The following is a 24,241-nucleotide window of genomic DNA, read 5'->3' on the forward strand; positions in this document are numbered from 1 at the left end:
AGAGGATGAAGAGGACTTTGGCACGCTCCCGGAGTTCCCCTTTGACTGGCCAGCATCAGCACCGCCACCACCGCCATCGGTGCCACCTCCACCACCGCCAGCACCGACTTCCCCGCCACCGTTACGCCGCTCCCAACAAAGCACCAAAGCACTGGACCGGCTGAACCTTTGACGGACTCCGGACCGTCAACATGGACTTTTCTTTCCCTACCACTGTACATAATTGCACTAATTGTATATTGTTTCACGTCACCCCCGCCGGACTCATTTTTAACAGGGGGTGAATGTGGTGAACCACTGTAATAGGAGATGTAAGGTAGGACCTGCACTACAGGTTCGTCGGTAGCTTCTGCCGGCTGGCTCTGCCCACAGAGAACTGTATAAATATGTATGACCTCCAGTGCCCTGCCATTTCACCAGCTGCAGCAGGAGGCCACACATCTGACTGTAATAAAGCCACAGTTGTACCCAACTTTAGTCTTTGTGCAATTGATCGTGCATCAGTGATATAGACCACAGATTTGGGGGTTACTGTTGAAGGAGTGTTGGCAAGTTTCTGGCATATATCTTGTAGATGCTGCTGCCTCACAGCGCCAAGATCCCAGGTTCGATCCCGGCTCTGGGTCACTGTCCATGTGGAGTTTGTACATTCTCCCCATGTTTGCATGGGTTTCGTCCCCACAACCCCACGCCAAATTGCCCCGTAATTGGAAAAAATGAATTGGATACTCTAAATTTTTAAAGATATATATCTTGTAGATGGCACACATGACATTGCACTTGTGACAAAAGTGAACATTTGAGGTGGTACATAGAATACTAATCAAGCAGGGTTCTTTGTCCTGGATGGTGTTGAACTTCTTGAGTGTTGTTGGAGCTGCACTAATCCTGGAGAGAATTTAATGCCTTGTTGATGGTGGACAGAATTTGGGAAGTCAGCGAGTGAGTTACTCGCCACAGAATACCTAATCTCGTGTGGCCACAGCACTTATGTGGCTGTTCTAGTTCAGTTTCTGGTCAATAGTAACCTCTAGCATGATGATAGTAGGGGACTCAGTGATATCACTCAGTAGTGTAGTTAAATGTAGTTAAATGTCAATGGGAAGTGTTTACATTCTCTTGAAGATGTCTTGATCATAGTCTGCCATTTAAGTGACAGAAATGTTACCTGCCACTTATCCATAGTGGATTAGTCTGAGACATTGGCTGTAAAGCATGATACAGTGTGTTTGACAGTGTTGGGAAACCTGTGGCCTCTGGGGGGCAGACAGCCCTTGGGGACATGTGGCCCACCAGGGTTCTGAATGCCAAAGGGACATTTTGTTGATAGTTGCCCACGTGCAGGGTTGCCACATTCCACTGGTTCCCGTCTGCGTAGTTCTTTTCCTACCGATATGACTGAAGCGATATGCATGTAAACCAAAGACAAGTGAAGTGAGGTGAGTGCTGATTGCTCACAACATTGACTGCGGGAGCCTTGCACTCCCTCTGCGTCCAAAGTGTAAATATTTATTTTGTTTTTCCATTTGAAGTTGATCATTCTAATAATATATAAATGATTAAGCCTTTCTATAATTTGTCATGAAATATTTGGCGTGTATTAAATGTATTGAATCTTATTTATGGGGTCATTGTTAGTAAACAAGCCTGATTTCAATCCTGCGGCCTATTGAGATGAAGGAGGGTCACTCATGTGGCTCATGTACGAGTCCAGGTTTCCCATCACTGGTGCATGACGATGTTCGGCTGCTGCTTGACTAGTCTGTGGGACAGCTCTCCCAATTTTGACACAGTCTCCAGGCGTTAATTAAGAAGACTTTGCAGTGTCAACTGGACAGAGTGTGCCGTGGTCATTTCCAGTGTCTAGACTGATGCTGCATGGTCCAATTGCTTTTATTGTTCATCCACTTTTCTGTAGAGATTGATACAATAGCTTAAGCCATTTCAGAGGACAGTTAAGAGTCAATCACATTGTGGGTCTAGACTCACATGGAGGCCAGACTTATAAGAATGGCAGATTTAGTTCCAGAAAGGACATCAGAGAACCAGAGGGATTTTTACTAAAATAGTTCCCCCTCCTTTTCCCAACCCACCCAGTTTTACTCCCCCTCTTAGATTTCTAGGATTCGTCAATGCCATTAACATTGCATCATGTAACTGCTGAGATGGTAGAAGACAAACTAGCTGAAGTTTGATCATTTTCCATTTAGCAATTTCTAAGTTCCTTTGAAAGAAGCCAAAGTTACAGTGAAAGTATAACAATGGTGTATGCAGACAGCTTCACTCTGAATTTTGTTGGTCAAACCAATAGCAACCTCCTTTTAAACACAAGTTTTAAAATTGGAATCGCCTGGCTCCAGAGGTTTTGTGAAGTTGCCACTCTGTAGATTTCTGTGTTTTGGGTTTGCTTAGAAGTTGGGCTGGATTCTCTATTCTGGCGATGAAGTGCTCCCGCTGGAGTAGAATCTCTCCCAGTCTCCGCTGGTGCTCGGCGTGATGGCCAGGAATGATTCCCTCTTCTTTTCCATGCAAATTTATGCATGGAGGGGAATGCGCGAGATTCTGGCTGACTGCCGGTAACCGGCCACCATCTTGAGAGGCTGCCCAATACTGAGGCCCGGTAGCTAGCCCCCCTCCCCTCCACAATGCAAATCCCCCATCAGACCCCCTATCAGTCATCCTAGCCCCCCATTGGACTCCCCCTCAGAACCCCCCCGTCAAGAGACCCCCCTCTACCCCCAGCCCCCATCAGAGACCACTGCCTGAAAACTGAAGAGAGTCCAGGCAGTAGGATGGAAATCACTGCATTTTCATTTACCCTTCCCTAACATCTGCAGTCTCAGACAAAAGTGCTCAAAGTAAGGGACGGCATGACTGTGCGGAGTCTGCACGTTCTCCCCGTGTCTGCAGGGGTTTCCTCCGGGTGCTTCGGTTTCCTCCCACAAGTCCGAAAGACGTGCTTGTTCGGTGAATTGGACATTCTGAATTCCCCCTCAGTATACCCAAACAGGTGCCGGAGTGTGGCGACTAGGGGACTTTCACAGTAACTTCATTGCAGTCTTAATGTAAGCCTACTTGTGACAATAATAAAGATTATTATACTTTCATCTTTGATGTCCTAGTGCACAATATAATCATTACTCTTTCTTACTCTGGCCATGCCTCGCACGCCACCGCCCCTCACCCTCACCTACCCACTCTCCACCCACCAGGTATAGCCCTTATCTCTCCTCCCTTAACACCAAGGGACGCAGCTTTGAATCAGTAGGGTGGACAAGTTGTTTAGCCATCCCACACCAGATCTGACTGGACCACATAAGGCACTATCAGGCCCTGCTCTTGGCTGCTAAAACTGCTCACTATTCCAGATCATCCTGGATGGCAACGATAGCTTCTTTTCTGCTGCAAATCATCTTCAGAAATCCTTCTCACCTATCTCCAACACCCTCATCTCCAGCAATAAGTGTGAGGAGCTCATGGATCTCATTGTCACTAAGACTGAGACAGCTGTGTCCCTCCCTTCCCCTAGCCCTCGAGGCCTACTTTCTCTCAAGTTCTTTCCTGTCCTGACCTTGAACTCACATCTTTCTGTAGTTTCTCTCCTGTCTCCCCTCACGCCCTCTCTGAGCTCATCTTGTCCATGAGACCCACCTCCTGCTCCCTTGACCCTATTCCTACTAAACTGCTGATCACTCAGCTTCCCCTCCTGTTCCTCATGTTAACCGATATTGTTAATGGTTCTCTCTATCCAGATGCTGTCCTCACTCTTTCAAATGTGATATCGTGACCCCACTGCCCTTGCAAACTGCTGTACCATCTCAAACCTCCCTCAGCTCTCCAAAGTCCTTGACCAGGTTGTCACCTCCCCAAATCATGCCCACCTTTCTCAGAACTCCAAGTTTGAATCTCTTAAATTGGGTTTCTGCTCCTGCCACAGTAATGAAACGGCTCTTATCAAAGTCACAAATTACATCCTACGTGACTGTGACAAAGGTAAACGTCGGCTCCTCATCCTCCTTGATCTGTCTTCAGCCTTTGATATGGCTGACGACACCATCCTTCTCCGCTCTCACCCTGCCGGGTGACACTACTGCCTCCATTCTTATCCATCTAATCATGGCTAGAGTATGATTTGCAAGGACTTTGCTTCCTACTCATAAGAACATAAGAACTAGGAACAGGAGTAGGCCATCTGGCCCCTCGAGCCTGCTCCGCCATTTAATGAGATCATGGCTGATCTTTGTGGACTCAGCTCCACTCTCCGGCCCGTACACCATATCCCCGAATCCCTTTATTCTTTAGAAAGGCATCTATCTTTTTCTTAAAAACGTTTAAAGAAGGAGCCTCAACTGCTTCACTGGGCAAGGAATTCCAGAGATTCACAACCCTTTGGGTGAAGAGGTTCCTCCTACACTCCGTCCTTAATCTACCTCCCCTTATTTTGAGGCTATGCCCCCTAGTTCTCCTTTCCCCGACCAGTGGAACCAACCTGCCCGCATCTATCCTATCTATTCCCTTCATAATTTTATATATCTCAATAAGATCCCCCCCGCATCCTTCTAAACTCCAATGAGTACAGTCCCAGTCTACTCAACCTCTCGTCATAATCTAATCCCCTCAACTCTGGGATCAACCTAGTGAATCTCCTCTGCACTCCCTCCAGTGCCAATATGTCCTTTCTCAGGTAAGGAGACCAAAACTGAACACAATACTCCAGATGCGGCCTCACCAACACCCTATACAATTGCAGCATAACCTCACTAGTCTTGAACTCCATCCCTCTAGCAATGAAAGACAAAACTCGATTAGCCTTCTTAATCACCTGTTGCACCTGCACACCAACTTTTTGCGACTCGTGCACCAGCACACCCAGGTCCCCCTGCACAGCAGCATGTTTTAACATCTTACCGTTTAAATAATAATCCATTCTGCTGTTATTCCTCCCAAAATGGATAGCCTCACACTTGGCAACATTGACTTCCATCTGCCAGACCCTAGCCCATTCACCTAACCTATCCAAATCCTTCTGCAGACTTCCGGTATCCTCTGCCCATTTTGCTTTACCACTCATCTTAGTGTGGTCTGCAAACTTTGACACATTGCACTTGGTCCCCAACTCTAAATCGTCTATGTAAATTGTGAACAACTGCGGGCCCAAAACTGATCCTTGAGGGACCTCACTAGTTACAGGTTGCCAACCAGAGAAACACCCATTTATCCCCACTCTCTGCTTTCTGTTAGTTAACCAATCCTCTACCCATGCTACCACTTTACCCTCAATGCCATGCATCTTTAGTTTATGCAGCAACCTTTTGTGTGGCACCTTGTCAAAAGCTTTCTGGAAATCCAGATATACCACATCCATTGGCTCCCCGTTATCTACTGCACTGGTAACGTCCTCAAAAAATTCTACCAAATTAGTCAGACGCGACCTACTCTTTGTGAACCCATGCTGCGTCTGCCCAATGGGACAATTTCCCTCCAGGTGCCCCGCTATTTCCTCCTTAATGATAGATTCCAGCATTTTCCCTACAACCGAAGTTAAGCTTACCGGCCTATAATTACCCGCTTTCTGCCAACCTCCTTTTTTAAACAGTGGTGTCACGTTTGCTACTTTCCAATCCTCTGGGACCACCCCTGAGTCTAGTGAATTTTGATAAATTATCACTAGTGCGTTTACAATTTCCCTAGCCATCTCTTTTAACACTCTGGGATGCATCCCATCAGGGCCAGGAGACTTGTCTACCTTTAGCCCCATTAGCTTTCCCAATACTGCCTCCTTAGTGATTACAATCATCTCAAGGTCCTCACCTATCATATCCTTATTTCCATCAGTCACTGGCATGTTATTTGTGTCCTCCACTGTGAAGACTGACCCAAAAAACCTGTTCAGCTCCTCAGCCATTTCCCCGTCTCCTATTATTAAATCTCCCTTCTCATCTTCCAAAGGACCAACATTTACCTTAGCCACTCTTTTTTGTCTTATATATTTGTAGAAGCTTTTACTATCTGCTTTTATGTTCTGAGCCAGTTTACTTTCATAGTCTACCTTACTCTTCTTTATGGCTTTTTTAGTAGCTTTCTGTTGTCCCCTAAAGACTTTCCAGTCCTCTAGTCTCCCACTAATTTTTGCCACTTTGTATGTTTTTTCCTTCAATTTGATACTCTCCCTCACCTCCTTAGATATCCACGGTCAATTTTTCCCCTTTCTACCGTCTTTCTTTTTTGTCGGTATGAACCTTTTCTGAACACTGTGAAAGATCGCTCGGAAGGTTCTCCACTGTTCCTCAACTGCTTCACCATGAAGTCTTTGCTCCCAGTCTACCTTAGCTAGTTCTTCTCTCATCCCATTGTAATCGCCTTTGTTTAAGCACAAAACACTAGTGTTTGATTTTACCTTGTCATCCTCCAACTGTATTTTAAATTCCACCATATTGTGGTCACTCCTTCCAAGAGGATCCCGAACTATGAGATCATTAATCAATCCTGCCTCATTACACGGGACCAGATCTAGGACCGCTTGTTCCCTTGTCGGTTCCATTACATACTGTTCCATGAAATTATCCCGGGCACATTCTATAAACTCCGCCTCAAGGCTGCCTTTACCAACCTGGTTAAACCAATCGATATGCAGATTTAAATCTCCCATGATAACCGCTGTACCATTTCTACATGCATCCGTTATTTCTTTGCTTATTGTCTGCCCTACCATCCTGTTACTATTTGGTGGCCTATAGACTACTCCTATCAGTGACCTTTTCGCCTTACTATTCCTGATTTCCACCCAAATTGATTCAACCTTGTCCTCCATAGCACCAATATCATCCCTTACTATTGCCCGGATGCCATCCTTAAACAACAAAGCTACACCACCGCCCTTACCGTCCATTCTATCCTTTCGTATAGTCTGATACCCTTGGATATTTAACTCCCAGTCGTGACCATCTTTTAACCATGTTTCAGTAATGGCCACTAAATCATAGTCATTCACGATGATTTGCGCCATCAACTCATTTACCTTATTTCGTATACTACGAGCATTCAGGTAAAGTACACTTATGCTGTTTTTTATGTCTTTGTTATGAATCCTAACACCTTGATCAGTAACTTTTCGCAATCTATTTTTCCTCTTACCCTTTCTCCTAATTTTCCTTGTCTTTGAACCCATATCTCTACATAATAACCTGTCACGTAACCTGCTGCCTTGATCTCCATTAACCATTATACTGTCCATAGCTTTACCCTTCCCTTCCCCCCAACCTGCTAGTTTAAAGTCCTTGTGACCATTGTGACTCCCGCACCATTACCTCTTGTGACCTTCAAGGATCTAGCCCCAGTTCCCTCCTATGGCTCACCTACATCCTGCTCCTCAGCAGCAGCATCTAAAAACACAACATGGTTTTCACACATATGCTGACAACACACAACTCTACCTCACAACCGCCTCTCTCGACTCCTCCACTGTTGCTAAATTAGCAGACTGCTGAACCGGTGACTGGCACCGGATGAGCAGAAATTTCCTTCAATTAAATTTTGGAAAGATTGAAGCAATGCTTTCGATGCCTACTCCAATTCTGTAGCGCTACCGGCTTTATCCATCACCCTGACAACAATCTGAGAATATATCAGGATGTTTGCTGCCTTGGTGTCATATTTGACTCTGGGGGCAGGAGGTGGCGCAGTGGTTAGCATTGCTGCTTCACGACACCGAGGTCCCAGGTTCGATCCCGGCTCTGGGTCACTGTCCATGTGGAGTTTGCGCATTCTCCCCGTGTTTGCGTGGGTTTTGCCCCCACAACCCAAAGATCTGCAGGTAGGTGGATTGGCCACACTAAATTGGTCCTTAATTGGAAAAAATGAATTGGGTACACTATATATATATATATATTTTTTTAAATTGACCCTGAGATGAGTATCTGTCCACATTATTAACCAATTATCTCCCTGCCTCAGCCTGTCTGCTGCTGAAACCTTCACTCGTGCCATTGTTCCTTCTAAACTCAGATATTCTAATGCACTCCTGGCTGCTTTTCCAATTTACACCTTCACTAAACTTGAGCAACGCAATTCTCTGTCAGCGGGAATCCTCCGGTCTTCTGGCAGTGCACCCAAGCCCACCAGTTTCTCGACGCTGGGGAACACGATTGGTCAGCTGCAGGAACAGAGAATCACGTTGCTAGCGGAGGTGCGCCGCGCCAGAAAACGCAGCTGGCGGACCAGAGAGTCCTGTCCGAGGTCTTTCAAAATGCTGCTGCTTGTGTCTTAACTCACACTAAGTCCCATTCCCCTATCATCGCGTGTTTGCTCACCTCCATTGGCTTAATCCAGTTAGGCATGGTCTTGATTTTAAAGTTTTCATCCATGTTTTCAAATCCTCCATTAAAGTACCCAATTATAATTTTTTTTTCCAATTAAGGGGCAATTTACCATGGCCAATCCACCTAACCTGCACGTCTTTGGGTTGTGGGGGCGAAACCCACGCAGACACGGGGAGAATGTGCAAACTCCACACGGACAGTGACCCAGGGCCGGGATTCGAACCCGAATCCTCAGCGTCGTAGTCCCAGTGCTAACCACTGCGCCACTTGCCGCCCTCACTTACACTTAATTTAAATAGTGTTTTTGTTAGATGTGTTCATTTGGGTAAACAATGTGATTTAAATTGTTTCAATGCTTAATCAAAAAGTGGAAATGAAGATCAGAAGCCATAGTATAAAAATGTCAAAAGTTCTCCACTGAGAGAATTTAGGGAATATTTCTACACCTTGCCTACCTGAAGCAAAGCCATGGACCAACCTACTTCTGTATATGGCTTGGTGTTGTTGTTGGTGGTGGTTATACAATTTTTTTGAAAAAATATTTTTATTGAAAATTTTTCATTTATAACAAACACGACATCAAACAGCCCAAAAAATGAACGTCAAATAGTACAATATGGTACAAGAGCACTCAACCGAACTTATAAATGCCACCTCAAGAAAGACCAAAATAATCCATCCCCAATAATAATAACTACCCCCTCTCCCACCAACCCCCCCACCCCCTAACAGCTGATGGTGACTGACCCTTTAAAGTAGGAAATGAATGGCTGTCACCTCAGGTAGAACCCCTCCACTGACCCACCTACCTGTGCACTTGACCTTTTCCATATATAGAAACTCCATGAGGTCATCAACCCTCCACCCAAGCAGAACTCACCTCCAGGCTATCAGCGAGGCAAAGGCAAGAACATCCGCCTTCAACCGGTCTGCAGCCACAGCGAGTCCGACACCCTGAAAATGGCCACAAGCGGACAAGGCTCCAGATCAGTGTTAAGAATCGCTGACATGGTGCTAAAGGAGACCCAAAAGCTTCTGGACACGACCAGAACATGTGGTTGTGGTTAGCCGGCCCATGAGAGCACCGCTCACACTTGTCCTCCACAGCCGTGAAGAACCCACTCATCCTAGCCTTGATTAGGTGAGCCCTATGTACCACCTCGAGCTGAATCAGGCTGAGCCTGGAGGAAGTGGAGTTCACCCTATGAAGGGCCTCAACCCACATGTCTTCTTCCAAAAGTGGTCCCAGCTCTCTCTCCCACCTCTCCCTCCCACCTCTCCCTCCCACTTCTCCCTCACCTGGTCCAGCGAGACAGATTCCATTAACTTTTTAAAAAAAATTTAGAGTACCCAATTTATTTTTTCCAATTAAGGGGCAATTTAGTGTGGCCAATCCACCTACCCTGCACATCTTTGGGTTGTGGGGGCGAAATCCACGGGGAGAATGTGCAAACTCCACACGGACAGTGACCCAGAGCCGGGATCGAACCTGGGACCTCGGCGCCATGAGGCAGCAGTGCTAACCCACTGCGCCACCGTGCTGCCCTGACAGATTCCATTAACACAATCTGCCCATAAATATTTGAAATGCTCCCCCACCCACCACACCCCGCCAGCAATAGGATTCTCCCCAGCAGGGGCGGTGGACTTGTGGTTAAATAATCAATGGTCCTTTGAATTCACGCCTCTTTCCTGTCACAGTTAAAGGGATAAAACATATCAAAGGGACCTGTATTATGTAACTTATGTTTTGTATTTATTATTTGGTCACAGTTGCAGTTGGTTTGACATCTTATCCAAAAGACAGCACTCCTGACTTTGCAGTGCCACGCTGAGCTGTCAACTAGATTATGTGATTTATTTAGATTTCCAGAAAGCCTTTGACAAGGTGCCGCATAGGAGACTGTTCAATAATTTAAGAGCCTGTGGTGTTACGGGTAAGATCCTGGCATGGATAGAGGATTGGCTGACTGGCAGAAGGAAGAGAGTGGGGATAAAGGTGTCTTTTTCAGGATGGCAGCCAGTGACTAGTGGTGTGCCTCAGAGGTCTGTGCTGGGACCACAACTTTTCACAATATACATTAATGATCTGGAAGAAGGAACTGAATGCACTGTTGCTATGTTTGCAGAGGATACAAAGATATGTAGAGGGACAGGTAGTATTGAGGAAGCGGGGGGCTGCAGAAGGACTTGGACGAGCTAAGAGAGTGGGCAAAGAAGTGGCAGATGGAATACAATGTGGAAACGTGTGAGGTTATGCAGTTTGGAAGGAGTGATGGAGGCATAGACTATTTTCTAAATGGGGAAATGCTTAGGAAATCAGAAGCAGAAAGGGACTTGGGAGACCTTGTTCAAGATTCTCTTAAGGTCGTCCCGACTCCTAAGTCACTTTGTGCTTCTGCTTTCCGAAGCATTTCCCCATTTAGAAAATAGTCTATGCCCAGATTGCTCCTTCCAAAGTGTATAACCTCACTTTTCCACATTGTATTTCATTTGCCACTTCATTGCCCACTCTCCTAGCTTGTCCAAGTCCTTCTTCAGCCCCCTTGCTTCCTCAATACTACCTGTCCCTCTACAGATCTTTGTGTCATCTGCAAACTTAGCAACAGTGCCTTCAGTACCTTTTTCCAGATCATTAATGTATATTGTAAAAGGTTGTGGTCCCAGCACAGACCTCTGAGGCACACCACTAGTCACCGGCTGCCACCCTGAAAAAGACCCCTTTATCCCCACTCTTTGCCTTCTGCCAGTCAGCCAATCCTCTATCCATGCCAGGATCTTACCCTTAACACCATGGGCTTTTAATTTATTTAACAGTCTCCGATGCGGCACCTTGTCAAAGACCTTCTGGAAATCTAAAGAAATCACGTTCACTAATTCTCCTTTGTCTAACTTGCTTGTCACCCCCTCAAAGAAACAGATTTCTTAGACAAAGCCATGCTGACTCAGTCCTATTTTACCATGCACTTCCAAGTGCTTTGCAATCTCATCTTTAATAACAGACTCTAAAATCTTACCAATGATCAAGGTCAGGCTAACCGGCCTATAATTTCCCGTCTTCTGCCTCTCTCCCTTCTTAAACAGTGGTGTTACATTAGCCACTTTCCAGTCCTCTGGGACCCTTCCTGCCTCCAGTGATTCCTGAAAGATCATCACCAATGCCTCCACAATTTACTCAGCTATCTCTTTTAGGATCCTGGGGTGTAGTCCATCCGGTCCAGGTGACTTATCCACCTTCAGACCTTTCAAACCTCACAGGCCATTAGAGACCCCTGCGTGGTCGGGGACAAGGCAGGGTGGTACCCTGGCACTCCCCTGGCACAACTGAGCATGTGGGCACCTTGGCACTGCCAGCCTGACACTCTAGCATTTTCAGGGTGTGCAGGTAGCACTGCCAGGGTTCCAGGGGCACTATCAGGGTGCCCGGATGCCAGGGCAGCACTGTCAGGTTGTCAGGCCCGGGGGGTCCTTGATAATTGGAAGGGGCTGAGAGAAGGTTCCTCGGGGCCTCCCCAAGATTGAGGGGCGGGGGTGAGGAGGTGTCAGTAAAGTTGGGGGGGGGGGCCTGAATGGGTGGGGGGGGGGGGAAGGTAAGATCGGGGCTGCCAGACAAAATGGTGCCCCAATTTGCGAGAAGCTCACCAGCAGGAAATCCCTCTGCACCCTCGGCAGGGAGAAACACGTCGAGGCCAAAACAATGGCAAAGCGCTATTGGATAGTGGGATGCTTCTCGGAACTACAGCCACCAAGAAACACACTGGTAAACGCACCGTTCAACAGATTTTAACTTCAGTCCGCTGAATCACGCCCAATCTAATTCTAACTAGCTGTTTTTATTTGTTTTAACTGCAATAAGTGCTTTAATGACAGAGTGTAATGTTTGTATTATATGGATGGATGTTGTCTATGCTCAAATGTATGATTGGCCATGCTAAATTGCCCCTTTGTGTCCAAAAGGTGAGATGGGGTTACTGAGTTATGGGGATAGGGTGGAGGTGTGGCCTTAAGTGGGGTGCTCTTTCCAAGGGCCAGTGCAGACTCGATGGGCCGAATGGCCTGCTTCTGCATTGTAAATTCTGATACCTATACATGAAATATATTTTAACTGATGACTGTATGATTATATGTAATACTGTAGGTTAAGACAAAGACAAATCTCCACTTTTACATGGACAATAAGGCCCTATTCTGTCCTACTTTATTCTGTTCTATTCTTTGGCAATGATTTTTACCTTTCCTTGACACGTTATGTTACAGGGTCACTCTGCCATTGGTAGATCACAGGTTTTCTGTCTTTCTGCCCTGGTGATCCAGAGGACAATGTTGGCACAGCAAGAGATTAGTTGTCTCTGCCAAGTTAATTGCATGTGTTCAACAATCAAATTAAGTAGCTGAGGTATTTCCCATTGATTAACAAATAGCAATGCAGACTTAATTTAACTTCTGTAAACAGGAATTAACTGCTAATTGGTCTTGTTTCTGTTATTGCTAGTGAAATAACAAAAAGCTACTATACAAAAATTACGTGTCAAGAAAGCAATCGGAACAAGATGACAAAAGAATAACCAGTAGTTTCTTCCTTAAAAATAAAACTTATGCTTCTAGTTCGGCTCTCAGTGACCACTGCTGAGTTACCATGACAACAAATACGAATGTTCTAACAGTGCGAAAACCACAGTTCAACCCAGTAATGAGGGTTCAGGTTATATGGAAGAAAACTGTTCCTTAAGCTGTGTTTTGCTGAAAGAAGATTAAGGGCATTCGAAGTTTATTTTTTCGTGTTGCTCCGCTGATAGTGCTGGCAGTTTTATTTCTCCTTTCTATTTATTCTTCACTTCATCCATGGGAAATGGCCTTGCATAAGATGTGTCATTCTCCAGTCTGTGTCAGCGTATATCCTGCAAATGAGTAGCCAAACTGTGACGTCCATAAACCACATGCTAACACACATTGCTGACAACCAGTTTCGCAGAGACTGAGCTTCATTACCAATTCAGCAAAATCTAATGGTAGGGGTAGGGCTTCCTTCTACAATTCCGGGTCAAATCGTCCACCTAACGCTGAGACTGGGAGGCCACACTAATAGACCGATTGCGCCATCAGTTATGATGGCATTTGCCCTGATTCTATAGCAGAATGAAGCGAGCCTCACAAGAGGAGGAAACAGTTTCACTTCAGTTAACGTGACATGAAGTGTAGGCCAAGGGCAATGTTAAATCCGGTTTGCAGATCATTCAGATATTTTGGAGAGTCGGAGAGTTTGGGTACTTTTTAAACCTACTTTATCTCATCTTAAATGTATTGTCCAAGAACTGGGACCATTGGCTTCCTAAGCTTTAAGTATAGCCACCTGAAATCACATGGTACTTCCAGCTGGGACTGCGCCACCCACCATTTTGAATCAAGCTTTTTTAGCGGCATCAGAAGCGCATGGAAAAGGGATTGAAAAAGTAATAGGGTGGGATTTTCGCTCATGTTTTCTGATGATGGAGGCAGCTCACCATTGGCCAGCAGCGGGATTTTCCGAGGCCCGCCGATGCCATTTTGCATTGTTCGCCGGCCCCCTCCACCAAAGGACTCACTGGAGGGGGGGTGGGGGGAAGGTATTAGCACCAACGGGACCAGAAATCCAGACGGGGGGAAGGGCCGTGAAAATTCAGCACATTGTTACACAAAGTTCTTTTTCTAAAATTTACAGTGCTCATTTTTTATTTTCAAATTAAGGGGCAATTTAGTGTAGCCAATCTACCTAACCTGCACATTTTGGGTTGTGGGAGTGAAACCCACGTAGACACGGGGAGAATGTGCAAACTCCATACAGACAGTGACCCAGGGCTGGGATTCGAACCTGGGTCCTCAGCGCCGTAGGCAGCAGTGCTAACCACTCTGGCACCGTGCTGCCCTATTGTTACAAGAGGTTAGGAGGGGTGAGCTGACTCCACTCTTTGTCCCACTCCTGAATTGGTTATAACAGAACAAGAATTTAAAAGGGAAGTGATATTGCCAATTCAATATATACATGTGCATCATTATGTGGCATTGTGTAAGAAGTAGAATCATAGATCATAGAAAAGTTACAGCACAGAAGGGGGCCATTCAGCCCATCTTGTCCATGCCAGCCCTGGGACACACAGATGCCCTTTCCAATCCCACCTTCCTGCACCCGGTCCATAGCCCTGTAGCTTAGAGCACTTAAGGTGCAGATCCAGGTACTTTTTAAAAGGGGTTCGGGTCTCTGCCTCTGGTGGTGATTGCCTTTAAGTGGCATCAGAAAAGCTCAATATTCCTCGCGGCCCCTGTCCCAGGTACCCTGGGCTGGATTCTCTGTGATTGGGACTATGTCCCCATGCTGTCGTACAAACTGTGGACCACAGGGCCACATATTCCTAGCCCTGAAGGAGGCTAGTAGGGACCCGGCGTAAATCTAGCAGCTTTTGCTGGCGATACAGGCCCCTGCACATCCGGGTTGGAGGCCGCGCATGCGCATAGCGGTGACCTCCAGCAGCCGCGCCATGCTCCAGGGCGGACTGAGACCGCGGAGTTGGACACTAAAAATAGACCCCCGATCGGCCGCGTGCCCAGCCCTGACCGCCCACCCAAACATTGCCCGCCCCCCCCCCCCCACCCTCTGATTGGCCCGCCCCCGACCAGGGCGGCTGTGGATTGAGTTTCCCGACCGGCAGGAACACATTAGATCCGCGCCATCGGGACTTTGGCCGGTCGGGGGCGGGACTCCAGAAGTGGCCCCAGGTCGGTGCTATGCGTCGGGGCCCGCAGAATCGGGGAACCGCCGCCAATCCCGATACTGTGCGGGGAAATGGATTCCCGGCCCTGGAGCCGGCCGTGATTCCGGCTCTCTGTCTCATAACAATCTGCAGTCAAAGTTGCCGCCTGGAAGGGGCCAAATAGCATTCAACCTGGCAATTCAGACTGGAGCAACCAATCTAAAACCAGAATTACACTAAAAGCTGCTGTCAAGACTGACTCTACATATAAATAACTCAGTATTTTAAAATCCACGCCTGTTAAAGTTGAACTATTATATTTAACTGTTAAATATAAGTTTTTCCAGTCGTGATTAATGCCTGCAGGTAGTGAAAAATATAATTTATCAATATATTTGAAAACTGGCAGCCCCATTGCTTTTTTGTTGCATGCTTTCAACTGAATGGCTTTCATTTGCATCGCAAATTCCTCAGCACATTGTACTCAGGGATTTTTACTCTGGTGCTAACAATGGCGTATGTTTTGGGTATTGCAATTTCCAACCTTGTGCGTCTTCTCAGTAATTCCTCAGTGGCAGGACCAACATAATGCAAGATGATGGGTTTTGTGAGGGCGACGAAGAATCCAGCACGAGTTGAAAGATAGAAAGAAATAACATTTATTTGCAATAACATATATATACAACAGCAGCAGCAACTCCCTTGCTGCTCACTCTCCTCTAGCCGGTTCCAAACTGGCCAGCTTTATTTATGCAGGGAGTCTGCTACTGATTTCTCCGCCCCCCCCTCATTGGGGAAGCTCATACTCCCAAAGGATTGTGGGATTGCCATTAGTCCCCAGCCAGTGGTAAGCAGGAAGGTTATAACAATGGGGATCCGCCTAGAATTGGGGTATCCCTGTACCTCCTGTTACTGTTCCGGAATGCTGTGGTGGTGCCAGATCATGCCAACTTTCTGGTACCTGGGCTTATTCCAGACATATCCCTGCAGCCCATGAGCTCCATCGCAGACAATTCAGATAAGCCGTTATGCGTGACTGTAGCAGACACGTCCACTCTTGCTGCAAGGTGCGTTGCACACTCTTGAATCACGGTCTAAAGTATTTGTTTGGCAATACCGGCATTTTTCAAATGCAGCTGGGAATCCCTGAGATCTGCAGCTGGGAGAAATCATGAACTGGTCCTTCAGACAGGGAGGTCCTCCCCTCCATTTCCTCCACCTTGTGTTCTGTGATCACTTGTGTCACCTGCCTCAGACAGATCTTCTGGGTAACTCTTCTGCTTTTTTACAATGAGTAGAGTGAATGATACACGTTGTTCTGAGGTGTTGTCTTCTTGAACCTGTGGCTGGCTCTTCCCATAAAGGTTGCAACCCCTCCGATAAGCCAGTTCTTTTCTGCTCCAGAAAGCCTGGTGATGAAGGATAGAACTGGAGCTAATATTTACAAATTTTTTGTAAACTTTTATTTGAAGAGATATATATTTCAAAGATGCACCTCCCCCCCCCCCCCCCCCCCCCAATAATTAGCTTCAAATAAAACAGAAAATGCTGGAAAAACTCAGCAGGTCTGGCAGCATCTGTGGAGAGGGAAACAAGAGTTAAGAGTTCGGGTCTTACTCAGAGGCATACAGACTGGAAATCTTGGGCACGATGCAGCAACCCTGTTGCGCCCGGTGCAGATCTGGATGCAACAGGTCATAGATATCATAGAATTTACAGTGCCATTTGACCCATCGAGTCTGCACCGGCTCTTGGAAAGAGCACCCTAACAAAGGTCACACCTCCACCCTATCCCCATAACCCAGTAACCCCACCCAACACTAAGGGCAATTTTGGACACTAAGGGCAATTTATCATGCCCAATTCACCTAACCTGCACATCTTTGGACTGTGGGAGGAAACCGGAGCACCCGGAGGAAACCCACGCACACACGGGGAGGATGTGCAAACTCCGCACAGACAGTGACCTAAGCCGGGAATTGAACCTGGGACCCTGGAGCTGTGAAGCAATTGTGCTAACCACAATGCTACCGTGCTGGCACTGGTCAATCACAAGCGAGCCCCAAATTGGTATCCACACCGGGCGTGCTCACCATTTTGCTCCACCCGGTGGGATCTGGATCTCACCCTTGTTGGGCAAGATCCAGATCTGAATATATGGCACATTTACATACTCAGACATCGGATTTCCTGCACCTGGGTGACCTCGCCAGAGCACCGTTTAGTACTGGTCCACACAAAAATGGACCAGTCATGACGGCACCTGACGGGGGGGCTACCAGAGCATTGGCGGTCCCCTGATGGTCAAAGACAGGGCAGGGTGGCACCCAATTACTCCCATGGGACTCAGGTTCCTTGGCACTGCCAGCCTGGCACTCTAACAGCGTCACCTTGTCACCTTGGCAGTGCCAGGTGGTGCCACCCTTGCACTGCCAGGGTGCCCAGGTGGCACTGCCAGGGTGACAGGTGCACTGCCATGGTGCCAGGTTGGCAGTGTCAGGGTGTCCAGGTGCCTGCCAGGGGTTGGGCCCAGGGAGGGGGCCCTTCCAGGTAGTGTGGGGTGGTTCCTTGCAGTGTTGCAAGACTTCTTACTGTGCCCACCTCAGAGAAGAAGGTTGAGATTGGCTGTCTGCCTTATGAGGATACTACACCATAAAAGCTGGCAACCTCCACGAGGACTCCTAATGCATGCCCTCCTAATTGGGTACTTTTTGAGCCACTTAGGGTCCCACAGCAGCAAGGGTCCTCACTACTAAAACGTCCTCCTGCCTTCAGCAACAATCCCCTACCCCTCACCGAGACCTACCTGACTGGCCCCAGTGACCCTGACCCCATTACCTGGGCCCGAGGATGGCATCCATGATGCTTTGAACCTGCTGCAGCGCGAGCAGTGGTCAATGCTCTCAATGGAACTGATAGGACCGGCGAGCTGCTGGCCTACAAACTGGAGCCCAACGTCAGGCAATCAACTGCCTGATGGACGCAGAGTCGTGTTGGGGCTCCCCAAAATGGCCGTGGAGGGGATATCCCCAGCATTCGAACCAGAGGGACGGGCCACTGCTGTCAGCATTAAACGTAGCCCAGAGATGCCAGAGGTCTCCCACAAGCTAGGGTTAGTAGCAGCCTTTTTATTTTATTTCTTGTCTCCTTCCTTGTTCCCTCATTCATTGCCACCGCGCATATACCTGAGCAATACACCATGACACATAATATATTGATTTAGCACTTGAAGGAATGTTATATAATTAGGATTGTAACACAGTTCCTCCTCTTTTTCTATGGGTACAGTGAGAGTTGCAAAATGCTACGAGATATTTTTTAATTGCAATATAATTGTTTTAATTCTATGTTGGAGTGAATAGGAACAGACTGAAACTATGTTCAAATTTTTATCCCATCCTTAAAGTTACAAAGGCAATGTGCAGAGTGAACAGGGCAAGCCCTTAATCCATCTCATTGCTTGCTCCAAAAAACAATTCAAATTCAAATTGAACCTCATTCATGGTCTCCACAAGATCCAAGCTGACTAGAAAAGGCATTGCACCTCATCTTGGGCTTGATCTGACACTTGCCCTTAGCCAGAAGGCCGTGAAAGCAAACATACTGTAGTTGCTGGAAATCTGAAATAAAAACAGAAAATACTGGAAGAATTCAGGAGATCTCGCAGCATCTGTGGAGCGAGAAACAGAGCTAAAGGCCTGATTCAGCGGACTCAAGTTAAAGCCTGCTGGATGGTGTGTTTAACCGAGTGTTTCCCAGTGGCTGCAGCATCAGTAAACACCCGGTCGGCAACGGGGCGGAGAATCCACATCATGGCTTCTTCTCTGAGTGCATTGCACAGATTTAGGAAGAATGGACACTCCATCCAGCACCCCCAACCTTCCCTCCCGAGGACTCGTGACCCCTTCCCAGACAGATCAGTATGCAGTCTGTGTCAATATGCCCCAAACTGCTCCCTTCAAATGTACTCGATATATTCATGTTAATGGACTCTCCCTAGCGCTGTCCCTATCCGCTCCCTTATGCTGTGCATCACCTGTGAAGAGAAAAGCAAGGGTGAGAATTTAGAGAGGCACATGAGGGGAGATTTAGATACTCGGTGTGGCGGCCCATCATGGGCGTGAAGATACATTTTCTGGAACAATCTTCTTGGTATAAGGTAACGGTGGATAGCATTAGCAATGTGGTCATGTTTGTATTGCATTTGGAGCCAGTGGACTGAGCATTGACATGGTGTGTCGTTTTCTTGCAGTCTTCTCTTCTGTGTGCCGAATTGACAAATGTTATGAATGCTTTTGACTTTAAATGTCAGATTTCTCCCGCAGAAATAACAAGCCCCTGGCAAATTATGTCGGGAACCCGATCTGAATAGCTAATGAATCTTTGACCCAGAAAATTTATTGGAGTTGGCTGCGTGTTACTGAGGCAGACATAACACCTACACGCCACACTTCCCATGTTCCCACTGCCTCCACGTTTACATAGGAACATCTGCATTGTAGGCCAAACATATGTTGTTCCCTGCCCTGTATTTATCTCGTACCATCTCCCTCCCGTGGTGCCTTTGAAATTAAGTACCACAAGGTTACCGGCAACCATGCACTTTATACGTCACGTCCAAAAAATCGTTTCAATAAATTAACTTCTGCATTTTTTAAGCTGTGAAAGAGCTGAGGAATTAAAATATCGACCACTGAACTCTAACGGGAGTTGGAGTTTGGTGATGGGCTTGGAGCATACAGATCTGCAGTTCCAGTTTAAAAGTCTCGGCAGATAAGCAGGCGACAGACTTTAAAGGAGGTGGGTGGACAGAAACTTGCAGTCAACCCTATCGTGGTAAGCAGAAACAGACCCAATAAGAGGAAGCTGCTTTGTGGATGATGAATTGGGAACTTGGTAACATACTAATAAACCGAGGAGAAGTGTGCATTCCTTCCAGCTGCTCATCCACCAACGCCCTCAAGCCTAGATCTCTCCCTTTTTCTAGCATTTTACATAGTAGTTGCCTCATTTTAGCAGATTGTTTGACCACAAAGGACATCATATTTGAGCTTGCTCCTGTCCTCATCTAACAAATCACTTTGAGGACTTACTACAATATCAGGAGTGCAAACCCTAACCGGCTTGCGCACCCTGTCCTTTGTGTGCCTCGCAGCACAGACAACAGGTCAAACCGGAAACATTGTGACCTACACCATCGGTGACCATCCCTTCAGCTCCTTGGGCACTATGGTCCTGAATCACCACAGAACCACTTGTCTGCAAAAGCCCCAAGTCTAACCATCCCGCCTCTGCTCCTGCCTCAAGCTGAGTCTAACCTCCAGCCAATGCGGTACATGGTCAGAAATCATGATTCCCGCATACTCCGCCCCCATCACCCCACCAACACCTCTCGGCTCCCCACAAAAAAAAATCAATTCTGGAGTATACCTTGTACACGTGCGAGAAGAAGGAATACTCCCTCTCCCCCAGGTTCCTAAACCTCCACGGATCTACCATTCCCATCCCAGCTCCTTCGCCGTCCTCAAACTTTCCATTAACTTGGGGCTCAAGCTATCCACCCTCGGTTCCAATGCGCAATTAAAATCACCCCCCATGATCAACTGATGCACGCCCAGGTCTGGAATCACTCCCAGCAACCCCTTCACAAACCCCACGTCGTCCCAATTCGGTGCATAAACATTCATTAGCACCACCGGCCATCCCCTCCAACACCCCGTTCACTGTCACGTATCTCCCCGCTGGATCGCGCACTTCCTTGGCCCCGGCAAACCCCGCTTTTTTTGCTCAACTGGATGGCCACACCACCTGCGACTTTGAATCAAACCCCGAGTGAAATACCTGACCCAGCCACCCCTTTCTCAGCCTAACCTGATCCTTCACCCGGAGGTACGTCTCCTGCCGAAGACCACACCTGCCTTCAAGCTCCTCAAGCGCACAAAGACCTGAGACCTCTTCACTGACCCGTTCAGTCCCTGTACATTGCATGATACAAATCTTACCGGAGGCTGGTGCCTCCCCTTTCCCGTCCGCCATCCTCACCCTCCGGTTCTGTCCCATTTAATTTTGCCCTGAACGAGGCCCACCCAAGATGGCTTCTCCACCAATGATCCCGCTCCTACTCCAACACTGCCGCCTCACCACCCCACACTTGGCCAACGCCCGCAGCCACCTCCTCACCTCACTTCCATTCACCAGCATTACCTGCCAGCATGACAGCTCCTGCCCAAAGGCTCTTCCTATCTACCCCTCCACTCCTCCCCACACCCTTCCCTCCTTGGTCTGTGCAAACGGCTCCCTGTGGCCCTCCCCCTCCCCCAACCCAAACAAAGACACATCCAAAACCACAGATCACCTCCTCCAAAAAGAAAAAACCACCACAGACGGCGGTGGGGAGCGGGGGGGGGGGGTGCGTTGCCCCCTTACAAGCATATTGCCCCTTACCAAACGATTGCAAAAATAACCCTACCCAAGAAGAAAAGAACTCCATCCACCCTCCGGTCTCCACACTACCCGCATCTTCTGAACTCCGTTGTTCTAACTCCTCCATCCTAACTCCTCCATCTCCCATCAATGTTCAGTTCTCCCCCAGTTTATGGTCTCTCATAAAGTCATTGGCCTCCTCTGGGGTTTTCCAAATAATACTCCCGGCTTCCAACGTCACCCACAGTTACGCCGGGTACAGCACCCCAAACTTGATCTGCCTTCGGTAAAGAACTACTTTGGCCTTGTTGAACCTGACGTGCCTTTTCCCCAGCTCTACTCCAATGTCCTGATAGATTTGGACCCTGTTCCCCTCCCATTTGCAGTTCCCCTTCTCCCTGGTCCATCACAGGATCTTTTCCTTCTCCACAAACATGTCGAGCCTCACAATCACCCCCCCCCCCCCCCACCCCATGGCGGCTCCCCGCTCTCGGCTTCTGCCTTAGTGTGCTCTATCCACCTCTGTGGCCTTGTCCATCAGCCCCTCCACCACCAGCCCTGCCAGAATCCTTGAGACGTACCTCATGGCACTCGTGCCTTCCACAACTTCGGGCATGCCAACGATACACCGGTTCTGTCTTCTGGATCTATTCTCCTACTCCTCTACCCTTGACCTTAGCGACTTGCAAAGGTCCCCCAGGAGCCCCACGTCCACCTCCAATGCCACCAACCGATCACTGTGGTCAGACATCACCTTCTCCATCTTTCAGACCTACGACCCTTGTGTCTCCAAGCACTTCTCAACTCTCTTCATCAAGCCTTTCAGGGGTGCTACCGCTTCCTCGATCGAACTTCCTGCATGGCCCTGCAGCGTCCCCCAAAAATTGCCCCGGCGTGAATCGCGCCGCTCGCCTCGGAGAATGGTGGGGACCAGTGCGACTCAATGGGCCCCGGGGCTCCACGAATTCTCAGGCCCGCGATGGGCCAAATTCCCGCCCGTTCTTTTCCAGTCCCGCCGGCGTAAATTAGAGTAGGTCCCTTACCAGCGGGACCTGGTGCCGCGGGCGGCCTCCGGGCTTCCTGGGGAGGCGCGGGGGGGATCTGGCCCCGGTAGGGGTGCCCCCACGGTGGCCTGGCCCGCAATCGGGGTCCACATATCCGATCCTTCCGCACCAGAGGCCGTGGTCCTCCGCCATTCCCGGTGCGGAAACGAAGCCCTCTGCACATGCGCGGGGATGACGCCAGCACACGCTGGCGCTCCCACGCTTGCGCCGACTCGCGCCGGCCGGCGGAGGACCTTCGACGCCAGTCAGCGTGGCGCCAAGCCCCTTTCCTGCCGGCCGGCGGACCGCAAACCACTCCGGGGCGGGCCTAGCCCCAGAAGGTCCGGAGTCGGGCGGTATGACTCCAGAATGGTTCACACCACTCCGTCCCACCGGGACCCCCCGCCCCGCCAGGTAGGGGAGAATCCCGCCGCACAAGTTTAGGGTAATTGGCAAAAGAAACAATGACAACATGAGGAAAAATATTTTTCCGCAGCTAGTGATTTAGGATCTGAATTATACTGCCTGAGGGTGTGGCGGACACAGGGTCAAGTATTGAATTATTATCTGAAAAGGAAATATTTGCAGGCTGCAGGGAAAAGACAGGCGAGAGGGACGAGGTGAATGGCTCCTTCAGAGGGGCAGTGCTGACACGATGGGCTGACTGACCTCCTGGATCATCATTTCATATTTCATTGTCTATTTGTTGTGTCTTCCGGTTCCCATAAGTTAGAGGAAATTACGCTACAAAATACTGCCGCTTCAATGTGTTTATTCGTGCTGCTCTCCATGTGGCTGGTAAACTGATAGACTGATACATTATTGCTCAGCATGTGACTCCAGTGTATCAGTAAAATGTGGCACCCCAGGACATATATTCACATAACAATTAATTCTTAACTCTTTACGAATAACGGTTAGCACTGATGCTTCACAGTGCCAGGGACCTGGGTTCGATTCCTGCTTGTGTCATTGTCTGGGCGGAATCTGCACGCTCTCCTCATGTCGGCGTGGGTTTCCTCCGGGTGCTCCGGTTTCTTCCTATAAGTCCCGAAAGACGCGCTGTTAGGTAATTTGGACATTCTGAATTCTCCCCCAGTGTACCCGAGCAGGCGCTGGAATGTGGCGACTGCGGGATTTTCGCAGCAACTTCATTGCAATGTCAATATAAGCCTACTTGTGACACTAATAAAGGATTTTAAAAAGTAACAATATAACATCCCTCTTTCTTTAAAAACATATATGATTCCTCTAACACAATACAACTGCTCCATACATTAACTTTTTTCTAAACTAAAGAAGATTAACGATCAAATTTTATCAATTAACTGAAAACGTTAAGGGTCTATTTTAGCTTGTTTACTTTTTTCCCAGAGAAACATTATTCACGGTATCGCTTAGACGGCAGGTTGTTTTGCCGTGTGGATCTGATGTTCATTTGGCACGCGGCACAGGCTATGTTATGTAAGTTGTTCCTGGTGTTTGAAGTGCCGTGCTTGATGTTTCTAATGTTGTGTCACTTGTTGGTAATGTTGTTAATGTTGCACTGCTTGTTAATGATGCTGCTGATGTTGACTTGCTGGTTTGTGATGTTCCTGGTGTTGTTTTTTGATCTTTTCTGCATTTCTAATCCAGGTGTAGGTCGAATATTAACCCTGTTCCTTCTCATTTGCTCACCATGGAATCATAGAACCCCTACGGTGCAGAAGGAGGCCATTCGGCCCATTGGGTC

At 48.0% G+C, this 24,241-nt stretch overlaps 1 protein-coding gene across 2 annotated transcripts in view; it reads left to right on the plus strand.

The window, feature by feature from the left end:
* The window catches only part of rin3 (Ras and Rab interactor 3), a 161,378-nt gene that overhangs the window by 62,763 nt on the left and 74,374 nt on the right, over positions 1 to 24,241 (plus strand). The window contains exon 4 of one of the 2 annotated variants that reach the window (XM_072492338.1): positions 23,884 to 23,973. The exons of the other annotated variant lie outside the window; for it this stretch is intronic. Within the exon in view, the coding sequence (XP_072348439.1) occupies positions 23,884 to 23,973 (90 nt within the window). The remainder of the gene's footprint in view (positions 1 to 23,883; positions 23,974 to 24,241) is intronic. 2 annotated transcript variants of the gene reach the window in all.

The sequence above is a fragment of the Scyliorhinus torazame genome, chromosome 2 (genome assembly GCF_047496885.1).
Source record: "Scyliorhinus torazame isolate Kashiwa2021f chromosome 2, sScyTor2.1, whole genome shotgun sequence".
In the NCBI taxonomy this organism is placed as follows: Eukaryota; Metazoa; Chordata; class Chondrichthyes; order Carcharhiniformes; family Scyliorhinidae; genus Scyliorhinus; species Scyliorhinus torazame.